This window comes from Malaclemys terrapin, chromosome 6 (assembly GCF_027887155.1).
Source record: "Malaclemys terrapin pileata isolate rMalTer1 chromosome 6, rMalTer1.hap1, whole genome shotgun sequence".
NCBI classification, from domain to species: Eukaryota; Metazoa; Chordata; order Testudines; family Emydidae; genus Malaclemys; species Malaclemys terrapin.
This window is the reverse complement of record NC_071510.1, coordinates 99984670-100011084: the sequence shown is the minus strand read 5'-3', so window position 1 is coordinate 100011084 and position 26415 is coordinate 99984670. Positions and strand designations below refer to the sequence as shown.

The 26415-nt window shown below is 40.2% G+C and overlaps 1 protein-coding gene across 1 annotated transcript in view; it reads left to right on the top strand.

Moving 5' to 3' along the window:
* MTREX (Mtr4 exosome RNA helicase) overlaps positions 1-26415 on the top strand; it is an 83442-nt gene that overhangs the window by 34585 nt on the left and 22442 nt on the right. Inside the window, exons 16-19 of the mRNA XM_054032447.1 lie at positions 8846-8996; positions 11320-11492; positions 11918-11986; positions 23745-23873. Coding sequence (XP_053888422.1) covers positions 8846-8996; positions 11320-11492; positions 11918-11986; positions 23745-23873 — 522 coding nt within the window. The remainder of the gene's footprint in view (positions 1-8845; positions 8997-11319; positions 11493-11917; positions 11987-23744; positions 23874-26415) is intronic.

The window sequence follows — 26415 nt, the reverse complement described above, 5'->3', positions numbered from 1 at the left end:
GATCAGCGATTTGAGAAGAAACAGTTATAAAAGAAAAAAGTTTTAAGTCTCTATATAGAGAAGCATGAGAACATAAGCACTTTATTTTCTGAGTTGATCATTGGCTTTAAATTAAAAAATTGGCAGTGATTAGTTTAGACGGGAGTTGATGGGGGTATATGAAATGAGCGGTACAGAAAAGGTAATTGAGATACTCCTATTTATTCTTTTCAGTAATGGAAGGAACAAACAGACGTTCAATTGAATTGAATGGCAGCACATTTAAAACTGATAAAAGGAAATACTTTTTCTTTACATAAAGCATATCTGCAGAACAGATTGATACAAAATGTCATTGGGGCCAAGAGGTTACTAAGGGAGGAAGTGTTATTTTTAATAAAATGGTGTGGATACTGAGATTATCTGTAGTTATATTAGCTAAGAAAAAATATGCCCCTGAACCATGAAGGTTCAAACAAACTAGGGTTAGGAAAAATTCTTCCCTTATGGCCAGGTTATTCCTTAATTTCTCCCTATGGGTTTTCTTGTTCCTTCCTCTGAAGAATCTGGTATGAGTCATATCAGAGACACAAAACTGACTAGCTGGACCACTGGTCTGATCCCATATGGCACTTCTTATGTTCATAAACCCATTTCCTCACATATATGATTTTAAATTGGTCTAAATCATAAACAACAAAACTTGTAAATGTGCTCTCATGAATTAGAGCAGGATATGGATTCTGGTTTTTAATTTGATAACCCTACTGGGCAAATATGATTAACTATCCAGGGTACTAAGTAAATCCGGGAGACTCCTAAGTGATGATTGGTTATCTTGGTTACTTCCTTCTTAAAATATCTCGTCTGGGTATTAAAATAATTTGGTTTTATTGTGACATCTCTACAGTAATTGTAGCAACATAAAGGGAAAACTCCAAAAACAAATGGGTTTCCCAATTTTGGGGCTTGGGGGTTCATGTAATTATACTGGAGTTTCTCCTGTTCTTTGCTTCCAGTATAGTATTTCCTAATATCTGTTCTATCTAACGGCTCAGGAATTTATACTGCAGTCTTTGCTATCTGGTAAGGATTAAAACCTGGGATTATAGCTCCAGTACAAATTCTTTTGAAAACACAAAACAGATGGTTTAGTCTGAAGTGGGGAGTTAGTGCGCCTCCTTACTGTACACGGCTGCTACTGAAGATGAGGATAATGTTGTTCTCCTTTCCATTCCCTTAATCAGTGATAGTGGGGTATAGCCAATTCTCGGATGGTGTGTGGTAATTGTTTAACAGCATACAGCAATACTATGTGGCACTGTAGTCCAGGAAGGGAAAGATGTTATTTGTTTGGAATGTGTTGTGAATCTTCTGAGGCAAAATGTAATTACCTGAATTGGACTTTGGATAGAACATTATGGCTGACATCTTTACTCCTATGAAAATGTTGTGGAGTCTTCAATGTCCTTGGTTTTCCATCCCATCTAAAACAGTACACTTCTATTTTTTTAATTTTTTTCTACTATTTGAAGGGTGTTTACAAATGCTATTCCTCTGTACTTCATTTCTCCTTACTCCTGATTTTGAGTGATAAATATGAATTTTCTGTGTTTGATCTCACTGCTTGTGATACAACCATATGCGAAACCAAGAGACTTCAAGTGAGGCATAAGCTGCCAGAGCAGAACCATTCCAGCGGCACACTGTCCATTTATAAACATCTGCTGAGCACACCAACTTAATTGCAGCCTTGAAGTCTGGTTTGACATGAAGCTCATTCAGCTATAAACCACTTTTGATGGCACGATTTGTAAAATGTACCATACCCTAATTTGCTAGAAGACTTGACCTGCCAGCCAGAGGCTGACATGAATTACATGGTGGCAGGGCCACTGGGGTAGTTAAGGGGTAACCTCTCCACTGCTTTGGGTGTTGCTCAAAGATTTGCCGAAGCCGGAGTGACAAGGACACAATTCTTGGTAAAATAACAAATGTTTACTTACTCGTCAAAAATTTTAATTTATAATTTTTCTTGTATTTTTAGTGTGATGAAATACTACTGAGCTAATTTGCAGTACTGTTTTGAACTTATGTCCATTATACTCATTAGATGGGGGGGATGTTATAGGCCCCAATTCAGGAAGCTGCATAAGCACATTTAAGTATCTGAGTAGTCCCACTAATTTAAGTGGCACTGCTCAGTTGCCTAAAGTAGTTAGGCACATGTTTAAGTACCTTTCTAAATCAAGGCCTTAATTTTAAAGTTACCATATTTACTTGTTTTTACTCCCAAAGCTACAACAAATTTGAGTTTGAAATTCTGTTGCTAGGGCCTTTTGTTTTGCTCGTTGTTTGTCACAAAACAAGCTTTTTTTTTTTTTTTTTTTAAACAATTTTTAAACACAATAAATAAGAGGGGAATTATTGCCTCATAGTTTTTTGTTAAATGCCGTTCTTGTCTGTGAAGAAAGTCAGTTAAATGATAGATTTTAGTTCTCAGGGTTATCTTTAATTGAAGTTCAATGTTTTTTTTAAAGACAAAGCAAGCCAAATATGCAGTGGGGAATAGGAAGACAACCAAAAGCTAGCGATGCAGCTCCTGTGTCTCGTGCTTGCACTCAAGTTGCTAGAAGACAGCAGATAGCACATTAGGTGGAATTTGGATGGTTAACTGTTATGTTGCTGCTCTAAAAGCAGCATAACAGTTAAATTAAAACTGTTATTCTGAGCTATGTGCCTCAGAAGAACTAAATGGCCAAAATGTTGGCAAACCTGTCCAATCATAATTTTCTAATCAAAATTAGTTTCTGATGGGGAGTGTGTGTGTGTGTGTGTGTGTGTGTATATATATATATAAAAAAGAGAGAGAGAGACTTCTATTCTTTTTAAGAAGGTTCTAGTCTGTTGATCATAACTTAACCTCAATCACTGGGGTTTTGTTTTATTCTAATGAACTCAGTTTTCACATTTTTTTTTAACTCCTGTTTTGTGGATTTTGATGTGTTTGTACGTTAAACTGACTTTTTTGCTATGTTTTACTCACAGGGGACAATTTAAAGGTTAAATATAGAGGTTTAACATCTTCCATAGGGACGTACAAATTGATTTACCAGACTGGACCAATTGTCCTTCTAGTCTAGTATCCTGACTGTGGCTGCTACTGGGATGCTTCAGTAGAAGGAGTAAGAAACCTTGAACTTGCCCATATGGAAACTCTTTTATTACTCTCACCCCCCCCCCCCTTAGAGGTTTGCTTTAGGGTTTTTGTTTTTAGTGATCCTGGAGGGTTTTTTGTTGTGTTCTTTGGGGACGGGGGTGGGAGGGAAGGGATTGTAATCCTTGCTAATGTTATTCAGGGTGTCCCTGTTATCTGTATAAATGAACAATTCTTTTTGAATTCTTCTAAGATCTTGTTCTTAGTGTCATGACAGAATATAACTGATGTGTAGGAAAAATGCCTGCTGGATTTCATGACTCACTTTATTTTGGGGATTTCTATCTTTTTGTGAATTCATTATGGTTAGTGGTTTTAGTTCATGGTTTTTATAGGGGTCATTCACCATTTTTCATAAGATGAAAGTATTTTTCTCCTCCATTGTGTACAAATTAGTAACCTAGAATGATGACTTTGCACACTATGAACCATACATCACACTTAGAACATAGGAATGACCACACTAGATCAAACTAATGGTCCATCTAGTCCAGTATCCTGTCTTCTGACAGTGGCCAGTGCCAGATGCTTCAAAGGGAATGAACAGAACAGGGCAATCATCAAGCGATCCATCTCCTGTCATCCTGTCCCAGCCTCTGGCAGTCAGAGTCTTAGGGACACCCAGAACATGGGGTTACATACTTGTGTCCCCTCGTGATGAAAATGACGAATAGTCTTAAACTTCCTGAAAGCGTTCTGTCTTATAGTGGTGTTGCTCACTTTACTTTTGGAAGCTCACTTATCTAGCTTATGTCTAGAAACTGGGAAGTCAAACAAAACCAACAGTGTGAAGTAGTGGCAGCCTAACATGTTAATTAAGGACTAAAACACATTCTGTTAAGTATTTGGCACATCTTTGTTCATGTAAATGTGTTTATCTGGGCTTGTCTACACCGGCACTTCACAGCACTGCAACTTTCTCGCTCAGAGGTGTGGAAAAAACACCCCCCCCCGAGCGCTGCAAGTTTCAGCCCTGTAAAGCCGCGCTCCCAGTGCTGGTAGCACTTTAACATGACTAGTGAAGACATGCCCTTAGTCAAAAAATCAGACCCACTTCATTTTGTGTTTTTTGAATAGCTCTTAATATGCATGTAAGCTGGTTCCAGATAATGTCTTACGTTCCCCATGAAAGCATTGTAAAAGATTGATGCTAGGGATAATTTGCAGGGAAGCTGCCTGCTGAGTTCTTACTCTTCTGTCACATGGTCAAAGGGGGGAATTTTGGTGACTTGCTTCTGTTTTGCCCTTTTCCTCACTTTCAGATATATATGAGAGAGAAAATTAGTCCAGTAACTATGAGCCTTGGAGATCTGGCAGAGCTGCAAATGTAGGCTTGATCAATATTTAGTACTGTAATGCAAGAACAACAGTTCTCACGTTGTGGGTCAGGCAAGGCTCCAGTTTTTAAAACAAACAAAAGCTCTAGCACTGAAAATAAGGGATCACCCCCAGAGATGAGAAACTGGGAGTCCTCTCCCATTTCAATCTAGATGGTGAGAACTCCCTAGCCCTGAAAGGTTGTAGTTTTATTTAACTTGGCTTTCGGTTTACATCTGTTTGCCAGTAAAAACACAACCCAGTTAATTATATTTTATTAACAATAAATGCTTAACATCCTATTTAGTTCTCAGATCAGGGGTGGCCAACCTGAGCCTGAGAAGGAGCTAAAATTTACCAATGTACATTGCCAAAGAGCCACAATAATATGTCAAAAGAACAGGAGTACTTGTGGCACCTTAGAGACTAACAAATTTATTAGAGCATAAGCTTTCATGGACTACAGCCCACTTCTTCGTAGTCCACGAAAGCTTATGCTCTAATAAATTTGTTAGTCTCTAAGGTGCCACAAGTACTCCTGTTCTTTTTGCGGATACAGACTAACACGGCTGCTACTCTGAAACCTGAAATAATATGTCAGCAGCCCACCCCCTCAGCTCCCCCCACCCGCTCCCAGCGCCTCCTACCCACTAGCAGCCCCGCCGATCAGTGCCTCCCCTTCCTTCCCCTTACCTCCTGATCAGCTGTTTTGTGGTGTGCAGGAGGCTCTGGGGCGGAGGAGCGAGGGCACGGCAGGCTCAAGGGAGGGGACGGGAAGGGGTGGAGTGGGGGCAGGGCCTGTGGCAGAGCCAGGGGTTGAGCAGTGAGTACTCCCCGGCACATTGGAAAGTTGGCGCCTGTAGCTCCAGCCCCAGAGTCGGTGCCTATACAAGGAGACGCATATTAATTTCTGAAGAGCCGCATGTGGCTCTGGAGCCACAGGTTGGCCACCCCGGCTCAGATGGACACAAGTTCAAAACCCTAAGATGCATAGTAGCAGTACAACCGATAATTTTTGACTGCATTGTTCCTGTAGAAAATCTTGTATGCTGCTATGTTCTGGGCTTTTAGCATTCTTTATCAGGAAAATATGAACATAATGACTTTAACTGATATTAGGTGTTACTGACGTTGGTAACTACTTTTGTCTTAAGAATTTTTAAGTCAGTTCAAGTAGGTCGTTAATTTCTGAGAAGCTATTTTCAGACTTGCAAGTGTGTTTTTGGAAGACTATATTTTCCTAAAGGTGTTCAGTGTCCAGTGTTAGTTGGCTCTTAGGCTGATTGCATCTGTTTGTGCTTGGCTGCTGCAGATGTTGGGCGATCAGTCTTTTAGCAAGGATGCAGCTGAGCTAGCATTTTAACAGGTGATGCCCACCAGTTGTAGGTGAGTTGATGCCCTGTGGTGACCTTTAACACTGGTAAATCAAGAACAAGTGATGTACACTGTAGTATGTTAACTTTTTATCGTAACTTTGCCTTCATAGAACGGTAAGGAAAAAAGACAAAACCTAAAAAAGTTAAAATCAAGATTACCAGTCTGCTTCAATTTGCTGGCCATGTGGTTCAAAATTTGGCGCTCTGTTCTGGAAATACTGTTTTTTCTCAGAATTGCTATATTGTTTGTTGATCTTACTATTCTGTCTTTGTGGTTACTTTACATGTTTTTGTATCTATCATTTATAAATATTGAGTAATATATTTAATTTTTTTAAGCTGCATGGAAAATAATTTGGCATTGGACAAACTTTCATATTTGCTCATTCTCAAGTGTGTGTTTGTGTGTTTGAAAATGGGCAGCAAAGCTGTGTTAGCAAGATTAGGTAGGCCTGAAATTTAATCCACATGTTTGGGTGCAAAAAACTATTCTAAATAAATTTAAAAGTTCCACAAAACAAATTTGTGCCCCAGCCAATCGCTCATGAGATGTCTACAACTATAAACTAGGGTAAAACTAATTAATTCAGTTTTCCAAGAAATTATTATAAATGGTACTGTAAAATGTATTTTTAAAAAAATTAAGAAATACTTTGTGCTCTTTTAAAACTATTTTTATTAAAATTTCAGAATGAAAAATATTAAATTTGCTACAGTTACATGTTCAGGTTTAAGAAGTGGCAGCTTTAGTTAGAAACTTAAAGCTCTATCATCACTTAGTACAAGGCTAAATCTTACCATATAGAGAAACCAAAGATTTTTAAAATTTGGAGATGGATACATTTGTCAGAGAGGAGAAAAGAAATTGCTTACCCCAGAATATATACATTTGTGAGAGAGAAGAAAAGAAATTTCTTAACCCAGAATATGATTCATTCTTTCTGTTCATTCATAAAGAATGTATGAGTTAAATGGCATGGCCTTATTTAAAGATCTTAACACTAGTCATTAATCATAAAGATCAAAATATTGCCATTTCAGATTTTAGTTGAAAAGGTGTAGATCAAATTCCACTCTGCTTTATATTTCTGTACAAAGATCTTTAAAAAAGACTTTCAAGTAAATATGCAGATGTGCTAGGTATTGGTATGTTCTAACCCTTATACTAATACTGTATTGTGATAGCAAACAATGTTGGTTTGTTTTCCTGCCTTTTTTTTAAGGAAGAGTTTATTTGATAATGCTGAGGTTATTCCTTTTAGATGGCGCGCATTCACCAAGTTAGGACAAGTTACATTTTACACAGTGTAAGACAAAGGCTGTACTCTATATTAAGGGAAGTTTTCTTTGAGCAGGGCAGTAAATCCGGCAGTGCTGTTGGTTGACTTGTGTCTTGTAATCTGTAGATTTATTCTGGCTATAGTTGCCCATCTGATAATTCCCCTAAGGTGGGTGAGCAACAAGCTTAGATAATAGCAGAGCCAGCCTCTACCCAAGGGGTCGGCAACCTTTCAGAAGTGGTGTGCCGAGTCTTCATTTATTCATTCTAATTAAAGGTTTCGTGTGCCGGTAATACATTTTAACGTTTTTAGAAGGTCTTTTTCTGTAAGTCTATAACATATAACTAAATTATTGTTGTATGTAAAGTAAATAAAGGTTTTTTAAATATTTAAGAAGCTTCATTTAAAATTAAATTAAAATGCAGAATTCCCCGGACCGGTGGCCAGGACCCGGGCAGTGTGAGTGCCACTGAAAATCAGCTCACTTGCCGCCTTTGGCACACGTGCCATAGGTTGCCTACCCCTGGTATAAAGGCAAATGTAGTGGTCTACTAGTTTTTGTCTTCATTTCATTTTCCTTTCATAAATAAATTCATTTAAAAGCACTGCTTTTTGTCATTGCCAGTCTGTTTTTAGCCATTGACTATTTTTCATCAAATCAGATGACCTCATATTTCACTTTCACAAAGTGTGTGTGTGTGTGTGTGTGTGTGTGTGTGTAGATGAATATGTAATTTCTGTTTATTCTCTTACAAATTGAGAGACACCTGTCAAGTGCTGCAGAGCCATCAGTTGTGTGGTCCTGCTTAGGAGATTAAAATGGAAATGTCTTAAAAGTATTACGTTATTTTAATGGCAGATAGGCTGCATATCAATTTCAGTGGGAAATGGGGTATTCCTAAGAGGGAAGCTACCAAGTTGGCTTTCTGTGAATTTCAGCCTTTGGGTCAAACACTCCTCACTGGACCTGCCTGACAAGTAAATTACTGATATAACCCACCTGTACTTCACTGGCCTAGTAAAACGAGCTGTGAAGACCTTCAAAAACATAGGCATTGCATGTGGCACAAAAGTGCCTTCCATCTAAAAGGGTCCTATCCTTTATTATAGAAGTAATCCCTAGCAGCATAACAGAGCAAACAATATCATAGCTGCGTGTGTTTTAATGTGGGGACCAATCCTGCAAGCTTTATCTTGTTAGATTTTTTGGTAAGTGAAGAGGAAATATTCTTTCTCAGGTGATATGTTGTGATAAAGTTTTGTTTGTATCTAAATACTTACAAAGATATGGTAGGGAGGGAAAAAACTGTGTATGTATATAATTTTTTTAAAGAAGTTAAGAGACACTAGATTATATTTTATAAAAATAAATCATTCTCCTGGGTTTATTAGGATCAATTTATATAAAAGGTTCTAATTGCCCCTGACTTGGCAAACTTACTTTCCTCACAATGGTATGTAAAGCACTGTTACGTTTCTTGGATGTTCATCATACAGCTAGTTAAGATCTGATGTGAGATCTAGAAAAATATTATGGAGTTTATAAAACCTTTATCCAAAGATATACAAAGCACCAGTTTAATAATTTTTCATATAAGACACTATATCAAATATATTGTGATTGCTTTGCTTGTGCTGTAACTAATATTTTGTGTGGGGGCGTCTTTTTTTTTTAGGGCTCAGCTGATCCTCTAAACAGTGCTTTTCACTTGACGTACAACATGGTGTTGAACTTACTCCGAGTAGAGGAAATTAACCCTGAATACATGTTAGAAAAATCCTTCTACCAGTTTCAACACTACAGAGCTATTCCAGGAGTAGTAGAAAGTAAGTATTATGTGTATCACATACTTACCCATGTGAGAGACCGTGTCAAGGATACTTTAACTGTGGGGTTGGATAGCTAAGATAGGGTTTTATGTTTAGAATGAGAATCCACCAAGAGATTCTAGTACTGAACAGCCTCACCTTCCCTGGCAGCAGAATGCTTAGTGCACTTGCTGTTATGGTTGTGGACGGGAGAGGGTTTTTAGGGAGGGAAGCCATCTTCTGTTGTTCTGTAATAGCACCTGGACCTTTTTTGGGAACAGAATTTACTGATTTTGGAGATATCCAGTGAACAGGTTATACAAGGATGGTCACCACATTACAAATGTGTAGGAGAGGAAGAGGAGCCAAAAAAAAAAAAAAAAGTGTATTTGGGCTCATGGGAGATGGAGACAAGGTTTCTGTTCATGTTCAAAATATAGATAAGTCAAACTGAATTAATCCTAATAGCATATTTCAGTATCTAAAAAAGAATTAGGGCCTATGGTGTCTAAACCACCAGAAAAAAAGATACTCTAGTAAGGCTTTTTAAATAGTCTGGAAAGTTGGTCAACTGTGAAGCAAAATCCTGATGGAAACAAGGCTTTTGTTTTCTACTCCCTTGAGTGGCTAGCCTTGTGAGCCATGCTCTGCCTGCTTTAAACTATATTTCCATGAGCCAAGATTAATTTCCAGAGTGCTTCTTGTCAATCAGTTTTTGACAGTTCAAACTCCTCCAGGAGCTTTACCCAGTGGAATCCCAAAACCACAGCAGATGTATCTACTTCATCTGCCAGTGAAGAATGAGCAATTCACCTCTTCAGTGGCATTAAGTGGGGAAAATAATAGATCCACACCAGGGTTGGAATTTGGTTTTTGGCACCCCATTGCACTGTGTATGTGTTGGATTGCAGGGGTGGCATTTAAGACAGTATTTGCATATGATGTGCATTTCTCAGAGAACATTTCTCATACCCATAGACATGCACAAATCTTTGTTCCCATAGTTTAGAGTCCAGGATTGCTTCAGAAAACTATGCTGGAGAGCAATCTGGATATTTCCTGGAAATTATTATACCAAAAACCATACTGTGCTTTAGAATTTTGTAGGCACCTCAACTTCAATTCACTTTATGAAATTGAGTAGGGTTTACTAAGGCTGGAGATGCAGTCCATTCTATGGATGTATATTACAGGCCATACTCTCACTGAGCTTTGGCTTCTTCACGTCAGGACTCTTTATCCCTTGGCTGGGAGAGGAAGCAGAAGAGGCACAGCACCAGCAGTTTTCCTTGCTCCCAATCTGTCAGCATTGGCTTCTTTGACATCAACTTCTGCTGATGCTCCCTCTGACCCCGGGAAGAGTGGGGAATCTTTGCTGGTTGTGTCTCCGTTGATATCGTGTCACCCTCTCTGTGTTACTTTACTATAGGATTCAATGACAGAGTAAATGTTCCCTAGAAGTGGTTGTACCTTGGTTCCCTGGGGCCCTGGTCACTGTCCCAGTGCCATCAAGAATGGAGCTTAAGGCTCATGCCGGGTTTTGTCTGTGAGCACCTCACCAGCTGCTTCCCCTCTGGTGGCATGTAGGCCTTCCAGGAACCTGTTGGCATGACTAACTTAGGGCTTAGACCCAGAACTCACTATAGTCCCACAACCTCTTCAATATTCAGCAGCCCAGTCAGCTGAGGCTTGTAAATCTCAAAGTACTTTACAAAGACAGGAGAGTATTCCTCTCCCCTCCCCCCCCCAATTTTACAGACTGAGAGGGGAGGGGAGTGAGGCACAGAGAGAGGGTATTACTAGGTCACAACAGGGCTAGTAGAAATGGGAAGCAAACTCAGGCTTTTTATCCTGGTCCTGTTTTGTTCTCAGCACTATGCAGCCAACCTTGCAGCTGCCTCCCATGTATAGGTGAGAAGTAGAAGGGAGGGAGTGTTTTGTGTTGCTGAACAGTGATCCCTCTTGCAAATGAATTTGGCGATCTTGGGTCCTAATGGGACTGTTGTACAGCCATTAGCCAGGGATTTCAGGGAAAATAATATCCAAAATCCCCTCATTTCTACAAAGCTAGTTCATAATGATGAATGTGTTTTAAATATGACTTCTTGGTCTATAACTTTCATTGTATTTGCAGCTAAATATTAAAGGACAAACTTGCAGATATCAAGCTTTCTGGAAAGGGGCTATATTTTAGTTTGGTTTGTTTTAAATAGAAAACATGTATTGAAAGTGATAATCAAATAATATTTAACTACATATTTTTGTGAATGAGTCTTTGCTATAATATTGTTTAAGATAATGTCGGAATCTGTACATTTACACAAGATTGCGTTATTTGCAGAGGTAAATAAATTGGAAGAACAGTACAACAAAATAGAAATTCCAAATGAGGAAAGCGTGGTCATCTACTATAAAATCCGACAGCAGCTTGCTAAACTGGGTAAAGAAATTGAAGAATACGTTCACAAGCCAAAATACTGCTTGCCGTTTTTACAGCCAGGCAGGCTGGTAAAGGTAAATTGCTTCTCTTCTATCATCTCCTCCTACCCATCAAACTTTCAAGGCTTGTGTCTACTTGATTCTCTGCCTAATTTTATTTATCCCATTTATCCACTCAGGAATTATAGTAAATTTGACTTTAATTGTAGTTCTTTAACCTTCCTTTAGAGTTGAGTGTTTAATAAGGTTTGCTTCAAAGTCAGCTTTGTTATAAATCACAGCAATCCATAAACAGACTGAAGAAGAGATCTGTGTAGCTCAAAAGTTTGTGTCGCTCACCAATAGAAGTTGGTTCAATAAAAGATATTACCTCACCCATCTTGTCTCTCTAATAGCCTGGTACCAACATGACTACAACACTGCAAACAGCAAGGCATAAAGTATACATGTTGTGCTTTTTTTCTAGAGGTTATTTTTATAACATGCTTTCATCTTTTCAGGTAAAAAATGAAGATGACGATTTTGGTTGGGGAGTGGTTGTTAACTTCTCCAAGAAATCAAATGTTAAGGTAAAATAATACACTTTTTCCTTCACTGGCAAAAGATGCATATTTTCACTAAATGTGTAGAAAGATGAAATGGAGGTATAAAACCCTGTATTTTTAGTTGCTTTTCACAGGCCAAAAAAAAAAAAAAGTCTGTCCCCTTGCTAGAAAAGCTGCAAAAGGCCCAGGCCTTTGTAGACTCTTCACATTGAAAGAGGAAAGAAAAAGGTTCTTGGAAGTTGGGGGAGAGATCTTCACCTGGAGTCCTATCTTTTTATTTTAGATGGTCCCCTGTTAACTGATGGAGTTATCTGTGGTGTCCTGTTTACGAGTCTATCCAGGACATTGTGACAGTGTATTGAATAACACCAGACCTTTCAGGCTACTCTAATTGGCTGCTGAGAGCCATGGTGCACTATAGCTCCATCCTAAACAATCCACGGTCAGGAAGGATACTTTGAGATACATTAAAGATACAGCTACTGTATTATTTATCCTCTCAACTGCCCTCTGAAGATAAATATCACCATTGTACAGATTCAGACTAACACGGCTACCCCTCTGATATTGTACAGATGGGTTATTGAAGCACAGAGAGGCTAAGTGACTTGCCTAAGGTCACACAGGAGGTCTGGTGGAGCAGGGAATTGAATCTGGGTCTCCGAAGTGCTAGGCTAGTGCCCTAACCACAGGAACATCCTTCTTTAATAGCTCACCGTAGAATTTGATGGGGGAGGAGGAGGCAAGGAAAGAGAAGACATACCAAAAGGGCCAGATAGGCCTTGGAAAATGTGGAGGGAAACACTGCCACAAGCTGCATGACCTCCCTAGAGAAGATTCTTGCAAACACTTTTCCACCATGTTGGGTGCAAATTTTCACCATTTCTGCAACTCCTAAATTACCGTGAAGCAGTAAATGTTAGTTCCTCTTTGCATAGTGTTTCTGTGGATGCTCCACTTGAGGTCTGTATGAACATTCAATTGGAGGTTTTTCACAGCAGTGTGCATTCAGTCTCCACAAATGTAGCTATTCTTATGCTCTGTGCAGAGGCTACATAGGGTTGTAGCAGACCGACCACCCTCACCCTCAGCCTGAGACGGAGCAGTTGTTAGTGCTTGCCTGTGCAGCGTCTCACCTTGTCAAGTTTTAGTTCTTTATATTAAATTTCTTTTATTCCAGTTTTATTCTTTGTAGCTCTTGTAGTTAGTGTTTACTTTGTTAGCTTTGAGAGTTCTTTTCTCTAATTGGATCGAGGCTTTGCCTTCCTTCCCCACCCCCCCTTCTCCCATTGTAGGGGCGGGGTCCTCTCAAAGCTTGGTTTTGTTTGTTTTGTTTGTTTGTTCTTTTTTCCCTGTGGGTTGTGTCTAAGTCCCCAGGCTTCAAACATTGCCTCACTTGCTGGGAATCCTTCCCAGTTAGTAATGGCCAGTTGCACTGTATTCACTGCCTTGGGGACATGCACATGCCTTCAAAGTGCAAGATCTGCATGAACTTCAAGAGTCACTCCAAGAGGGACAAAAACAAAACTTCAGCTCCTCAGAATGCAGCGTTCACTTCGTCTGACTTCAGATCAAGGACCCACAGACTCTCCTCCCCACTCCAAACACCATCCTTCAAGCTCCCACAGTGCCCCATCAGTCTCAACAGTTCAGTCGCTTTCTAGGTCTTTGAAAGACAGACCTTTGGGTTAAATGGAGAAAGCCTCATCCAAGACGAGTGCTAGATCTCCTCAGAGAGACTGTATTCCTACAAGGCCTTCTGTTCTGGAGACATTGTACCCCTTAAAGCCTTCTGAGAAGGCTTCAAATGACCTCAGTACCAAGGTTCCCTTCATGTTAAAGAGACACAATACCCATCATTGGGTACACAAGTCCTTGGTACTGTCAGAGCCTGAATGAGGTGCTTCTGGGTCCCTGCAGTTGGCTCCAAAGAATTCGGTACCATCTGCCGCTGTTTCATTGGTACCAAGAGTGCCAGTACAGCTAGAGTTCGAGTGTCCTATACACATCTTGGTACTGCAAGTTTCAACGTCCAGGACTCATCAAGAGTCTGCACAGATGCCTCCTCATCAGTTACTGGGTGAAACTCCACAGACTAATATATCCTCATCCTCCCCAGATGAGGCTGTGATACCTTCACCAAGGTAGGTGAATGACATCAAGCAATTCCAGGATTTGATGAAGAGAGTAGTAGACACTCTCCAGATTCCATTAGAAGTAGTTCAAGAGACTCAGTGTAAATTGATTGATACTTTACCATCATCAGCACAGGTAGCTTTGCCTATAAATAAGGAACTATTAGAACTTGTCAAATGATCTGACAGACTCCTTCTACTGCCCTGGCACACTCCTTGCCCCCACTCTCCCTATCCTCAACAGCTAAGAGGGCAGGTAAAGACTATTATGTCCCAGCTAGGAGTTCAGAATTCTTACATTCTCATCCTGCCTCTAGTTCACTGGTCATGGATGCAGTGAGTGAATGTAATGGGCAACACCATTCAAAGGTGACTCTACATTATAAAGACCACAAGTGCTTAGACCTTTTTGGTTACAAAAGTTTTGTCTTCAGCCCTGCAATTCTGGATTGCTAATTATCAGGTGACTCTGGCAAAATATACTCCTGGGGGAATTCTGTGGCAAAAAAATTAATTCTGTGCACAATATTTTAAAATTCTGCAAATTTTATTTGTCAAAATAACACTGTATCAGTTTCAATTATTTTGGTAATTTATTTCAAAATACCTGTCAGCAGCAATGCAGAGAGAGAGAGAGAGACTCTCTCTCTCTCTCTCTCCCCCCCCCCCCGCCCCCCAGGAGTACAGAATTAAAGAAACCCCTATGAGAACCCAGTTTCTGTTTCTCTGTCCCTCTTTCTGCCCCAGGGCCTAGCTGGGGGACCAGAAACCCACACTCCTTACCTCCCAGAGCCCAGCTGCGGGGAGTCTTCTCCGCCAGCCCAGATGCTCACATGCACACCCCCTGCCCTCCTAGAGCCCAGGGATCCAGAGGGAGTAACAGCCTGATGCTGGGTCCCGGGCTTGTGTGGAGTTTCCTGCACGCTGCCTTCTTCCTTCAGGACATGCCGGGAACTGCAGCAGCAGGGAACCCCCTAGCTCCCTCCCCCTCCCCTCAGCTCAGCAGTGTCTTCTACGTGCAAGCTGGGCGTTGCTGGGTCCAGCAGACCCTAGTGGCGGCCAGCAACTCTGCAGCCCATTTCTGTGGGAGGGGCGGGGGGGGGGAATTCTGGGCAGGAAATTCTGGGCAGAACATTAATGTCTATGTAAATTCTCCACTGTGCAGTGACGCAGAATTCCCCCAGGCGTAAAAATATAATCACATCAGTTACACAGTGTTTAGTTCTTTGATTGTGAATACTTATCACAAGAGCATAGAGAGCAATTTCAAGCAGTTATTGCTAAGGGGCAACTTTTGGTGAGAACAACCCTGCAAGCTTCTCACGACACATCTGATACGGAAGCTTGTGCTATCTCAACAGTTGTATTTATGTGTAGAGCTTCATCGCTTCAGAGAAGTCCACAGCACAGTAGAGGAACTTCCCTTTGATGGTTTGAAATTGTTTAGTGACTCCAGAGATGATGCGCTACAGAACACAGATGTGTTCTCTGAGAGACTCTGGTGCGGGTCTTTATTCTTTGGGCATATATAAGCCTGTGAATAAGAAGAAATTTAGTTGGTCTCCGACAGCACAGAGATCACATACATCCCATTGGTCGTTGGAGCCACCTAAGAAAAAACCCAGGATGCAGGAGGGAAAGTTCTCAACTGTTACTGCTACCCTGACACAGCAGTCATTGTCTACAAAATGTTTTTGATGCAGTCGTTGAGGTGCATGAATACTCCTTTGATCCAGATCTGATGCTGCACCATCCTGTCTCCCACGTTTTTGGAATTGTCTCTCACTTTGCCCCCATGAGGTGTGAAATTACCTCCAACAGGTTTTGGTGGGTATAATGTTGGGTACTCCATCCACTTCCACTGCGCTTTCCCCTCCCTTTTCAGGGACTCTTCTCACAAACCTCTTGTAAAACAAGATGTTCTATCCCTTATTTGCATAGGAGCCATTGAACCAGTTCCCACTGAGTATAGGGGAAGAGGATTTAATTCAAATACTTCTTGGTTCCTAAAAGGAAGGGAGGGTGGAGACTGATTCTAGATCTAAGGATGCTGAATAATACCTTTGTCAAGATACAGAAATTCCAAGATAGTGACACTTGCAGCTATCATTTGATCTCTTCAGGATGTGTCCTTTCATATCAGGATACACCCTTTTCCGGGAGGTTCCTAAACGCCATGATAGATCAGGAATGTTACTAAGATCGAGTCCTTCCCTTTAGACTGTCTACTGCCCCTAAGGGTGTTCACAAAAGTTCTGGTGGTATTCGCTGCACAGCAACTGGAAGTGTGCCAAGTTCTGTTCAAGAGGAGGTCTGGGTCATCCTTCTGTAGGAGACATCTTTCTCTTCTCATAGTCAGGGGTCTACTTTACACCTTTCCCCCGAAGCCGCTCATCCAGAGGGCCTCAAACAAAATCCGATGAAACAAAGCCAGTCATCGTGATTGCACCAACCTGGCCAAGACAAGTGTGATTCCTTTGCCTCTCCTCCCATCCAGCTGTCAATGTTCAGTGAATGCCCAGTTTTCTCAGTCAAGACTTGGGGACCATTCTTCATTCCATCCTGAAGTCTCTATAGCTCAAGGCTTGATACTTAAATAGCTCTTAGGGTTAGAACTCTCCTGTTCAGGAGAGGTTCAAGAAATCCTGCCTATTAGCAAAAATTCCACCAGAAGGACCTACTTTCAGACATGGAAAAGCTTTTATCACTGGTGTACCTACTGTCACCTAACTCCTGCTGATTCCTCCATCTTGGAGGTTCTGGAATATCTTCTTCCTCTGAAGAAAGGAAATTTTTCTTATTAATTCCATTACATTTAATCTAGCAGCCATAAGTGTTTCATTCTCTGGTGGAGGGTTTCTCTGAATATGCTTATCCTGTAACTTCCAGATTCATCAAAGGGTTAGCAAATCACTTCCCGAGTGTTAGATACCCCTCACCTACCTGTGGCTTAAACTTAGTTCTCAATATTCAGCTGAAGCTTCCATTTCAATCACTAGCTAGCTGCTTGCTTCTGAACTCTCCTACTTTAGTGGCTATTACCTCTGCCTGAAGAGTTGGTGATCTAGCAGCTTTCATGGCTGGCTCTCCCTCCCTACACTGTTTTTCAGAGAAAAGAAATCTCCTTGAACACATCTGTCTTTCTTTCACAAAGTTAGATCAGATTTTGACATAAACCAGTCAATTCATCTTCAGTTTTCTATCCTGCACCCAATCTGCCTAGGAAGAAAGCTCCCCTTCACACTTTGGATGTTAGGAGAGGGCTGACCTCTTATTTGGACAGGACTAGACCTTTTTGAGCCTCCAAGACACTTTTTGTTTCTATTGTGGATGGAGCTAGAGGAGTTTCCAGTGTTTGCGCAGAGACTTTTTACGTGGGTTTCTGGATGTATCCTCTCTTGGTATACAGCTGCTAATATACAACGACTAGCGTTATAGCCCACTCTGCCAAATCTAAGTCTGTTGTTGCCTTGCTGAGGGATGTTCCTGTTGTAGAGATTTGCAAGGCTGCTACATGGGCTTCGGTCCACACCTTCTTGAGACACTATGCCATAGCTGATGATTCTCGGGCAGATGCTGCCTTTGGTTCTGCAGTTTAGAGTCAGTCCTACATCAAGCTCTGACACTCCCACTGCCTTCAGACAATACTGCTTGGCAGTCACCTCTAGAGGAGCACCCACAGGGACACTACTCAAAAGAGAGGTTACTTAGCTTGTACAGTAACTGGAGTTTTTTGAGATGTCCCTATCGGTTTCCACTACTTACCCTCCTTTCCCTCTGCTTTGGAGCCTCATTTTCTTAGGGCTTTGTAGTAGAGAAGAATCCAAGGGCAGTGCATCTATCTCCATGCCATATATCCATAGTACAGGGCACAGGATAGCTAGGCGTGTGCACAGAATGAGCACTGCTATTGAAAATATCCAATTGAAGGCACATAGAGCACATGCTCATCTCAAGTGAAGCCCCCTTAGGGACATGCATCTCGAAGAACTCCAAGTACTGTACAGGGTAAGTAACCTCTTTGGAAATCTGTTTTTGCAGCTGGTGTTTGCACAGCTCAGCCTTACATTTTGACCTTCATTTCAGAAACTTTTGACACTGAGATATTTCTAATCTTTGCATTCAAAATAGGTTTAAACATATTTTTTCTGTAGCTGAGTATGGGAATGGCCATATAATATAGAGATGCTGTAATTATGGTCGATGAGTACAAGGGTCCAACTACTGTACTTATATGGAAGATTCTCACTTTGCACAGCACAACGTGGTCTCGGTTGTGACTGAGGCCTTTTGGTGCTACTAAATATAAATATTTAATAATAATAATAGAGAAAAGACAGCAGATGTAGATGCAGAAACAAAACTTTTTGCAGAGCTTTTATTTTGTCTTTTTGAATGTTGCTTTTTCTATTTTGCCTTTTTATTCCATTCTCACTCAAGTTAAGAAAGTGGACTGGAAAATAGCCTTTTTACACTGAAGTGCTATTTCTTAAACTGCTTTCTTATGAACCATTTGACGAGCAGTAAAACAGATTTCCCCCCCCCCATTCTTTGTAACATTTCCAACTTCTGTGTCTCTCTGAGGTGTTTCTTTCCACCTCTGTTGTGTGTGTTATATATAATATTTAAAAGCCTCCTATTTTGCCCATCTCAATCTTTTACAAGCCTTTTAGGTTTTAATATTACTATTGAAATAATGATCTGTGCTGGAGAGGTTAATTCCACTTGGAACAGCAACTTTTAGTTGAGCCATTGTGACAGTTGCTAAATTTTTCCTTCAGAGTGTAGCGGAAAGTATAACAGATACTGAAAATTATGGAATAGACTCAGAACTATGCCACTCCTAGCATTCGTATGGAAAAGCTAGTTTCTTTGAGGATTTTTTTAAATCTTGGGCCAATGCAAGACAAATGATCTTTTAAAAATAGATAATTAACAGCTGCTTTAATACATATAGTAGTGAAAACCACTGTGCCTCTTATGAGTTTGTCCTGGGATATAGATGTTGATCATATAATGGTTTTCACAGATTTGTCATTTTAATATATACTCAGTTTCTTCAACAATATTTTCTTTAACTTTTGTTCTAACTCCTTCCTCCACTTGTGTCATAAGAATGCAGCTGGAACAGTTCTTTCTGTTTGTTTCCACAATAATATCCTTGGTAAATACCATTAATACTACTAGTTTCTTCAGTAGTCAGCTTTCTCCCTGTATGAAAGTTGACTAATATTATTTTTCTAGTGAAGTATTATGTTAGACTTAATGTACCTCATTAGTGAATATAGAAACTGTACTCTAAATCCTAAAACAAAGATTTGGGGATGGGTTGAATTGAGAAGCTTATTTGATCTTTATTACCCCCTTATGATTTTGGTTTCTGTGTGATTTCCTGGGGAGGAGGAGAATCTTAGGGGTCTAACATAAAGCTTAAAGATTCCAGCATACAGACACAAATCTCTGACATGTCTTTTTCTTTGACCTGAAAAGCTGAAACTTTCCTTCCAAACTGAACTTTGTTCTTGACTGTCTCCGTTACAGAAACATTTTATTTCTATTACACTTTCCTTCCTGTATCTAACTCATGGAATCACTTCCATGGCACTTCATAGATGTTCCAAGTAGCACATTGTTATACTCAGCCACTGAGAACTGTTGGGAATTTAGTTGTCCATTTTTACTGAACAATAAAATGTCATGCCGAGGAAATATGAATTTTATAATAGGAATATAGCAAAATAGCTATAAAGAGTATAATATTATTAATTTATCAAATTGATGTGAAAATTAAGCATCTGACTTATTTAATTATACTAGACACCTTCTAGTATAATTAGTCAGGTGCTTAATTAGTTGTCATCAGTTTTCTGAATTCATATTCACTTCGCAATCATATCAGTATAATTTCAGATGAAAGTATTTCCATTAAAAATCAAAGTTCAAATTATTCTTGCTCAAATAATCTTTTTGCTGAATTACTATATCAAGAAGAATTTGTCTCAAATTATGCATGCTATGTGTTGTATTGTATAAATATATAGCAAACTGTAAAAATTTGCTTTGGAGCTAATAAAATCAAAGTGTAGTTATTTTTGGTTCAGAAGCTTTATTTCCAATACACTGTGCAATGCCTACATATTGCCGTATGTCAATGGTTCTCAAACTTTTGTACTGGTGACCCCTTTCACACAGCAAGCCTCTGAATTAGACCCCTTTCCCCCCCCCCCCCAAATTAAAAACACTTTAAAATATATTTAACACCATTATAAATGCAGGAGGCAAAGCAGGGTTTGGGATGGAGGCTGACAGCTCGCAACCCCCCATATAATAACCTTGCAACCCCCTGAGGGGTCCCGACCCCCAGTTTGAGAACCCCTGCCATATGTGAAGGGGATCGCTCACTTCATATATGGCAGGGCATAGCAGGCCCTCATTCTTTTTTTGGCATCCCTGTTGACAGCCACTCTGGTCTGATGGTGATCTGTCTGTTCTGTGACTCAGCCCTCTGGCCTGGTCACGTATTTTATTTCCTCCTCTTTCGGAATATATAAAGAGTCCAGCAACAGGGTAGCCCACTGGGTTAAGCAGGGATCTCTGAGTCTCCCCTTGGGTTGAGGTCTTGACTCTTCAGTCCCCAGGGCCTTCTCTCCCGTAGACTCCCCATATCAGGGGTCAGCTTTGGCCTTTGGCACCCCTAGGAGTTGGTAGGGGAACCCAAGCCCACCCTTTCCACTGGGTTCTGAGCCAGGACCCAGTGTAAGCAACTGAGTCCTGCACCACCGAAGTGCTATACTGCTGCCTCCCTGAATCACTTCCTATCCATCCCCTCTTTCCCAACAAATAAAGACAAGACATTAAATAACTGGAAATCAAAGATAGTCTCAGACCTTCTGAGAATCCCAAATTTCTTCCCTTTGGGTTTGGCCACATCACTGTAGTGAGCTCTTGGGCAGCAAGAACTCAGAGTTTAGGTCAGTTCACCTCCACTGTCTGCTGCGTATTGATCTGTCCTGCCTTTTGAACTCCTGCTCTAAGCTATGCATGCTTTGTAGGTGTGGTGTGATGGGGCTGCCTGTATCCAGAGCAGCTGCTTAACCCCTTTTTTACTGATGTGGGGTTTGTTTACCTGTCACAGTGTTGTTATAGTCCACACTATCCTTTGATATTTGGAGACTCCTGATAGCACGCAGAGCAGGGTGGGTTCCAAACTTTTGTCTTGATAACATTGTCAGTGCTGTCAACTAAAAATGTGATCTCTCCCTTACGCCTTCTCAGTTCTCCCTATCTCAAAAGGCTACATTTAGAATACACTTTTATAGTATATAAAGATTGATAGAACAAATCCTGCAACTTGACAGGGAGTTAGAGTTTATGACCCTTGCGGTCCCTTCTAGCCCGATAATTAAGCCCTTTTCAACAAGATATGCCACGATGTGAGGAGTTTAAAAAAAAAAAACCTGAATATCATCCATCCAGGAATCTGAATTTCATATCCTTGCAACTCTCCTTTATTGGAAATATAGTGGTCCATCTGTTCTTGTTTCCAGCAACATCAAATATGAGATGCTTCGAGCAAGGGGTAAAAGCCTCAAAATGCAGCTAACTAATGCAATACTATGATATCTCCAGTTTTAATCTTTTTCAAAACACAGCTGATAGGTGATTTAATCATATGTTTGCTGCTACATGGGTTTCTAGTGCTTGAACTGTATTCAGTTTATTTTAATGTATGTTCGTGTGTTCTAGGCTCAAATAAGCACCTTACTTTAAGAGTTTTGGCTAGACTCTGCTTTACCACACATGGATTTCATTTTCAAATATAGTTCAGATGATGGCAATGGTCACGGGGGGGTGGGGGGGTTATAAATCTAAATTAAAACAGCTGCCAAGTACCTTTTTCACAAAATAGGACAGAATTAAGAGAAACAATCTTTTCATAAATGAAGACTTAAATTATTGGAAAACGACTTAGTTGTGGGACAGGACAACCTGATATTTGATGTTTACCAATGGGAAAATTAAGTTGTGTACAAAGCACTGAGAATCTCTTATAGAATGTTATTTGCCTACATTCTGCTTCAGGTACCTATAAAATGAAATCCCTTGATGTTTTTCTTTTCATCACAGCAATACAAAACACTTTTAAGGCTGATCTTGATTACATTGTTTTTTGTAAAATCTTATGTTAATCTGTGATTAGTACTTTAAAAAGCTTGTACATGATAGTTTAAAATGGAGCTTCTGTTGTGATTCTATACTTTGGTTCTACTGCCAAATAAAAGGAAACGTTTCAGTGCAGCGCTACTACAAGGAAACAACACTGCTGTAGATTGTTCCATACAAGTTGTAATTTATTTTGAAGAAAACTAGAGCATTAAGATTATCACTGTTTAAAGAATTCTACTTTGTTGGAGCACCAGACTTGTGTCCTGTGCAAATATAAGCCAGATATTTGTGCCCCTTATACAATCATATGAAATCTTGGCCCACAAGATGTTGTTTCCCTCCATTGTCCCCTCTCTCCCAAAATAAATGCTATTATGCTGCAAAGATTTGTTGATGAATGACCTCTGTTGTGAGGGGAAATACTGACTTGCAAACCTGTAGACTAACTTTCTTGTTAAAACCCTTGGCAATATTAAATATAAATGCTGCTTGGTAGTATCATGCAAGTGTTCTGTGCTGTAAGCTGGTTTGTTGACTAAGTCTGGTCTCTCGGGCTTGTCTACATTACCTGCAGGATCGACGGGCAGCGATTGATCCAGCGGGGGTTGATTTATCGCGTCTAGTCTACACATGATTGACCACCGAGCGCTCTCCCATCAACTCCAGTACTCCGCCGGAGCGAGAGGTGCAGGCGGAGTTGACGGGAGAACGTCAGCTGTCCACTCAACGCAGTGAAGACATTGCGGTGAATAGATCTAAGTACGTTTACTTCAGCTACGTTATTCACGTAGCTGAAGTTGCGTAACTTAGTTCGATTTCCCACCCCCCTCAGTGTAGACCAGACCTCAGTGCCCAGACTAACAAGAGTTAGGAGTTCTCAGGTAGTAGTGTTCTCACCCAGTGGTGAGTGTGTGCATCACATGTGGAACAACAGAGACTGCCTGACCAACTGAGTGCCATTATTGATTGGATCAAATGGAGTTCAGTTCTCTACCAGAAGAAGAGATGCAGCAGCTTGGGAAAGTAAAGAATTTGGGAGATCGGAATTCCAGAATGGATGTCAAGAGCCCCTTCCCACTCTCAGCCGCTTCTCTTGGGAAGTATAGAAGGCTATATAGATTTGGAACAGCTAGTAGTTCTTGCATTGCAGGGAAATGTTGACATTGTTAAAACATTCCTTTGAAAGTGATTCTATCTAGGGCAGGTTTTGGTGAATGTAATTAAATGGCAAAACCTTTAGAGAGAGAGAGAGAGAGAGAGTGTGTGTGCGTGCGTGCGCGAGAGAGACATATGTATATTAAAATGTACTTAATTGTAGTATTGGTTTTCAGGACCGAAGTACTGAACTGTTAAAGTTTAGGGGCAGTATCTCTCAAAATTTTTGAATGTCAATTGAAGTCACATTTTCCTTTCTGTTGTTACCAGTATTTGAACAATTGATATTTACTATTGCTGACTTTTTCTCTCTCTATTCCCAATAGCCTAACTCTGGTGAGCTGGACCCATTATATGTGGTTGAAGTCCTATTACACTGCAGCAAAGAGAGTTTGAAGAATTCTGCTACTGAGGCTGCAAAGCCAGCAAAGCCTGATGAGAAAGGAGAGATGCAGGTTTGTAGTTCAGTTTCATTGTCAAATATCAATAGCGTTAAAATATATTCTATATAGGAGGGGTAGTCAATTGGCGGTCCGGGTTTGGTCCACAGTTCACCTGACGCTTTTGAATGGACCCAGAAATCTTTATATTTAATTATTATTTATTTTTGTGTTTTATTATTATTTAATATTATTTTTTCTCTGGAGTCTGGACCTTGACCATACCTTGACCAAGAAATTTGGACCTTGACAAAAAATAATTGATTACCCGCTATATAGCATCTTTCAGAGTTTATCATAAAAGCCTTTGCAAACGTTAAGAAAAGAGGGGAATTTTATTCTCTAAGAAAGTGAAGGGAAATACGTTGATTGATGTAGCTTTGCATTCTTAAACAGCTGCTAGGTTTCACCTCAGAGGAAGCTGCTTTTCAGTGGTGAACGAAGTGGTTCCTCTGTATCTGTTACTTAACTCAAAGGAATGTTGTGTGATGTAGCTAATGTTTTATAAGTGCTTTGAAATCGCTGGATGAAAGACTCTTAAATCTTCAAAGTACTTTATAAATTTTAGAAGTGTGCTAAAATTTCTATGGCCTCCGGGTGCACAAGTATCATTGGTTTCTCTAGGATATCTAGTTGAAATTTTAAATTTTCAAGGGCAGCTACACATCTTCCTTTAAATGTAACGAAAAATGTGTGACTGAACTACCTACCCCGCTTTGAAAATCACAAACACTGTAGTTGACTTGATCATACAATTCTACACATACTGATTTCAACTTGTGGGTCTTGTTCATCTTTGAATATCATGATCTTCTCATTTTTTTTAATTTAAATACGATTTTTCTTCTTCTTTCTATGAGCCTCTAAGCCTTGCCAGTTCACTTTAACCTAGGGTGGGTGTTCACCCTGCTGCATGTTTTATGTCTTTGCCCCTTTATTCTACAAATTCTGATTAAGCTGAAGATTTAACTCTGGTTCCTCCGTGTTTGTCTTGTTAGTACTCAGGAATGCTCATGTGCTTATTTGGTTGCCAGATAGGATCTTTTACATTAACAGCTATTCTTACTACTGCATCTTTAACAGTTAGATCTCTGTTAGCTCTTGGGAAGAGGTGGTTAAGCAAGAAACTTCAAAAAGTGATAGAAATCCTGTTTTAAAGGCCAGAATAGTTACTGCATCACAAGTCTCCTTCCATAGGTGTTTGAACAGTTGTGTTGGTGTCAAAGACTTTTTGATCAGATTTTTTTAAATGTATTCAGTATATTCTAATAGATTAGAATATTAATATTAGTCTGATATGTTACAACTCCTCCGTTGGGATATCTATGTGTGTCTATAAAGACAGCATTTTTTGGGTATGTCTACACTGCAATTAAAAACCCATGGCTGGTCCGTGCCAACTGACTTGGGCTCGTGAGGCTTGGATTGCAGGACTCTTTAATTGCAATATAGATGTCTGAGCTTGGGCTGGAGCCTGGGGCTCTAGGATCCTGCAAGGTGGTTGTCTTCTGTTCCTTGTATGCTCTCTGCTTTCTCTTAATACCCTGTTTGAGATGCTTGAGATCCAGTTTGGTCTGCAATCCTTCCCTGCAATTTTTTTCCTGTTGCCTGGAATGCAGGCTCCAGATAGTTTCTGCAACTTTGACTTAAAGTAATTCCAAGCCTCCTCCATGTTCAGATCCTTGAGTTCCTCAGTCCAATCCACTTCTCTAAATAATTCCCTTAACTTTTTCAAGTTTGCCCTTTTGAAATCAAGGACTCTAGTTGCACACCTATGTTTGCTTATCCTTCCATTTAGTTTAAACTAAATTTACTCATGATCACTCACACCAAAGTTGTCCTCTACAGCCAGTTTCTGTGATTTTAGACTTCTGCACATACATCTAAATAGATGACTCGAGTGGTTCACAATCTTCACACACAGCAGACAACTCACTTTGTGGTTCTTCCTGTCATCATGAACCCAACTATCTATATTTCTAATAATCAAATCTCCCATTATTATAACCTCTCTCTTAAATAACTGAGGTTCCCTCCACTGGAGGGGTATCCTCAGTATGAGAGGATACCAGGCTATCTGGAAGGGATAATAGGATTGTTTCCTTTCGCTCCAGTATGCTGTTCTCTTTCTCCAAGACTTTTGTCATCCTCAGCAGCACCAGGGCTGTCAGCCTGGGAGAGGGACTGCTCTGTGTCCCTGAAAATCTCGTCTGTTTACCTCTCTGTCTCCCTTAGCTCCTCCAGTTCAGCCACTCTGGCTCAAAAGCCTATACCTGGTCTTTGAGGGCTATGAGTGGCTTGTACTGAATGCATGCATATGCCACCCGCCCACAAGGCAGGTAATCATACGTGCTGCATTCAGTGAAATAAACTTGATAGCCTCCATTCTGCTGATGGACTTCTGCCTGCATTATTTTACTCTTGCAGGGGTTTGTTTTGTTTTGTTTTTGCTCTTTGTTTTTTGGGGTTCAGTGGAGTTATAGTTCAAGATTGAGGTGCATTGGCAGATAGAAAACATGGGGGAAAACTATGGGAAAATTTGGACTGCATCTGCCCA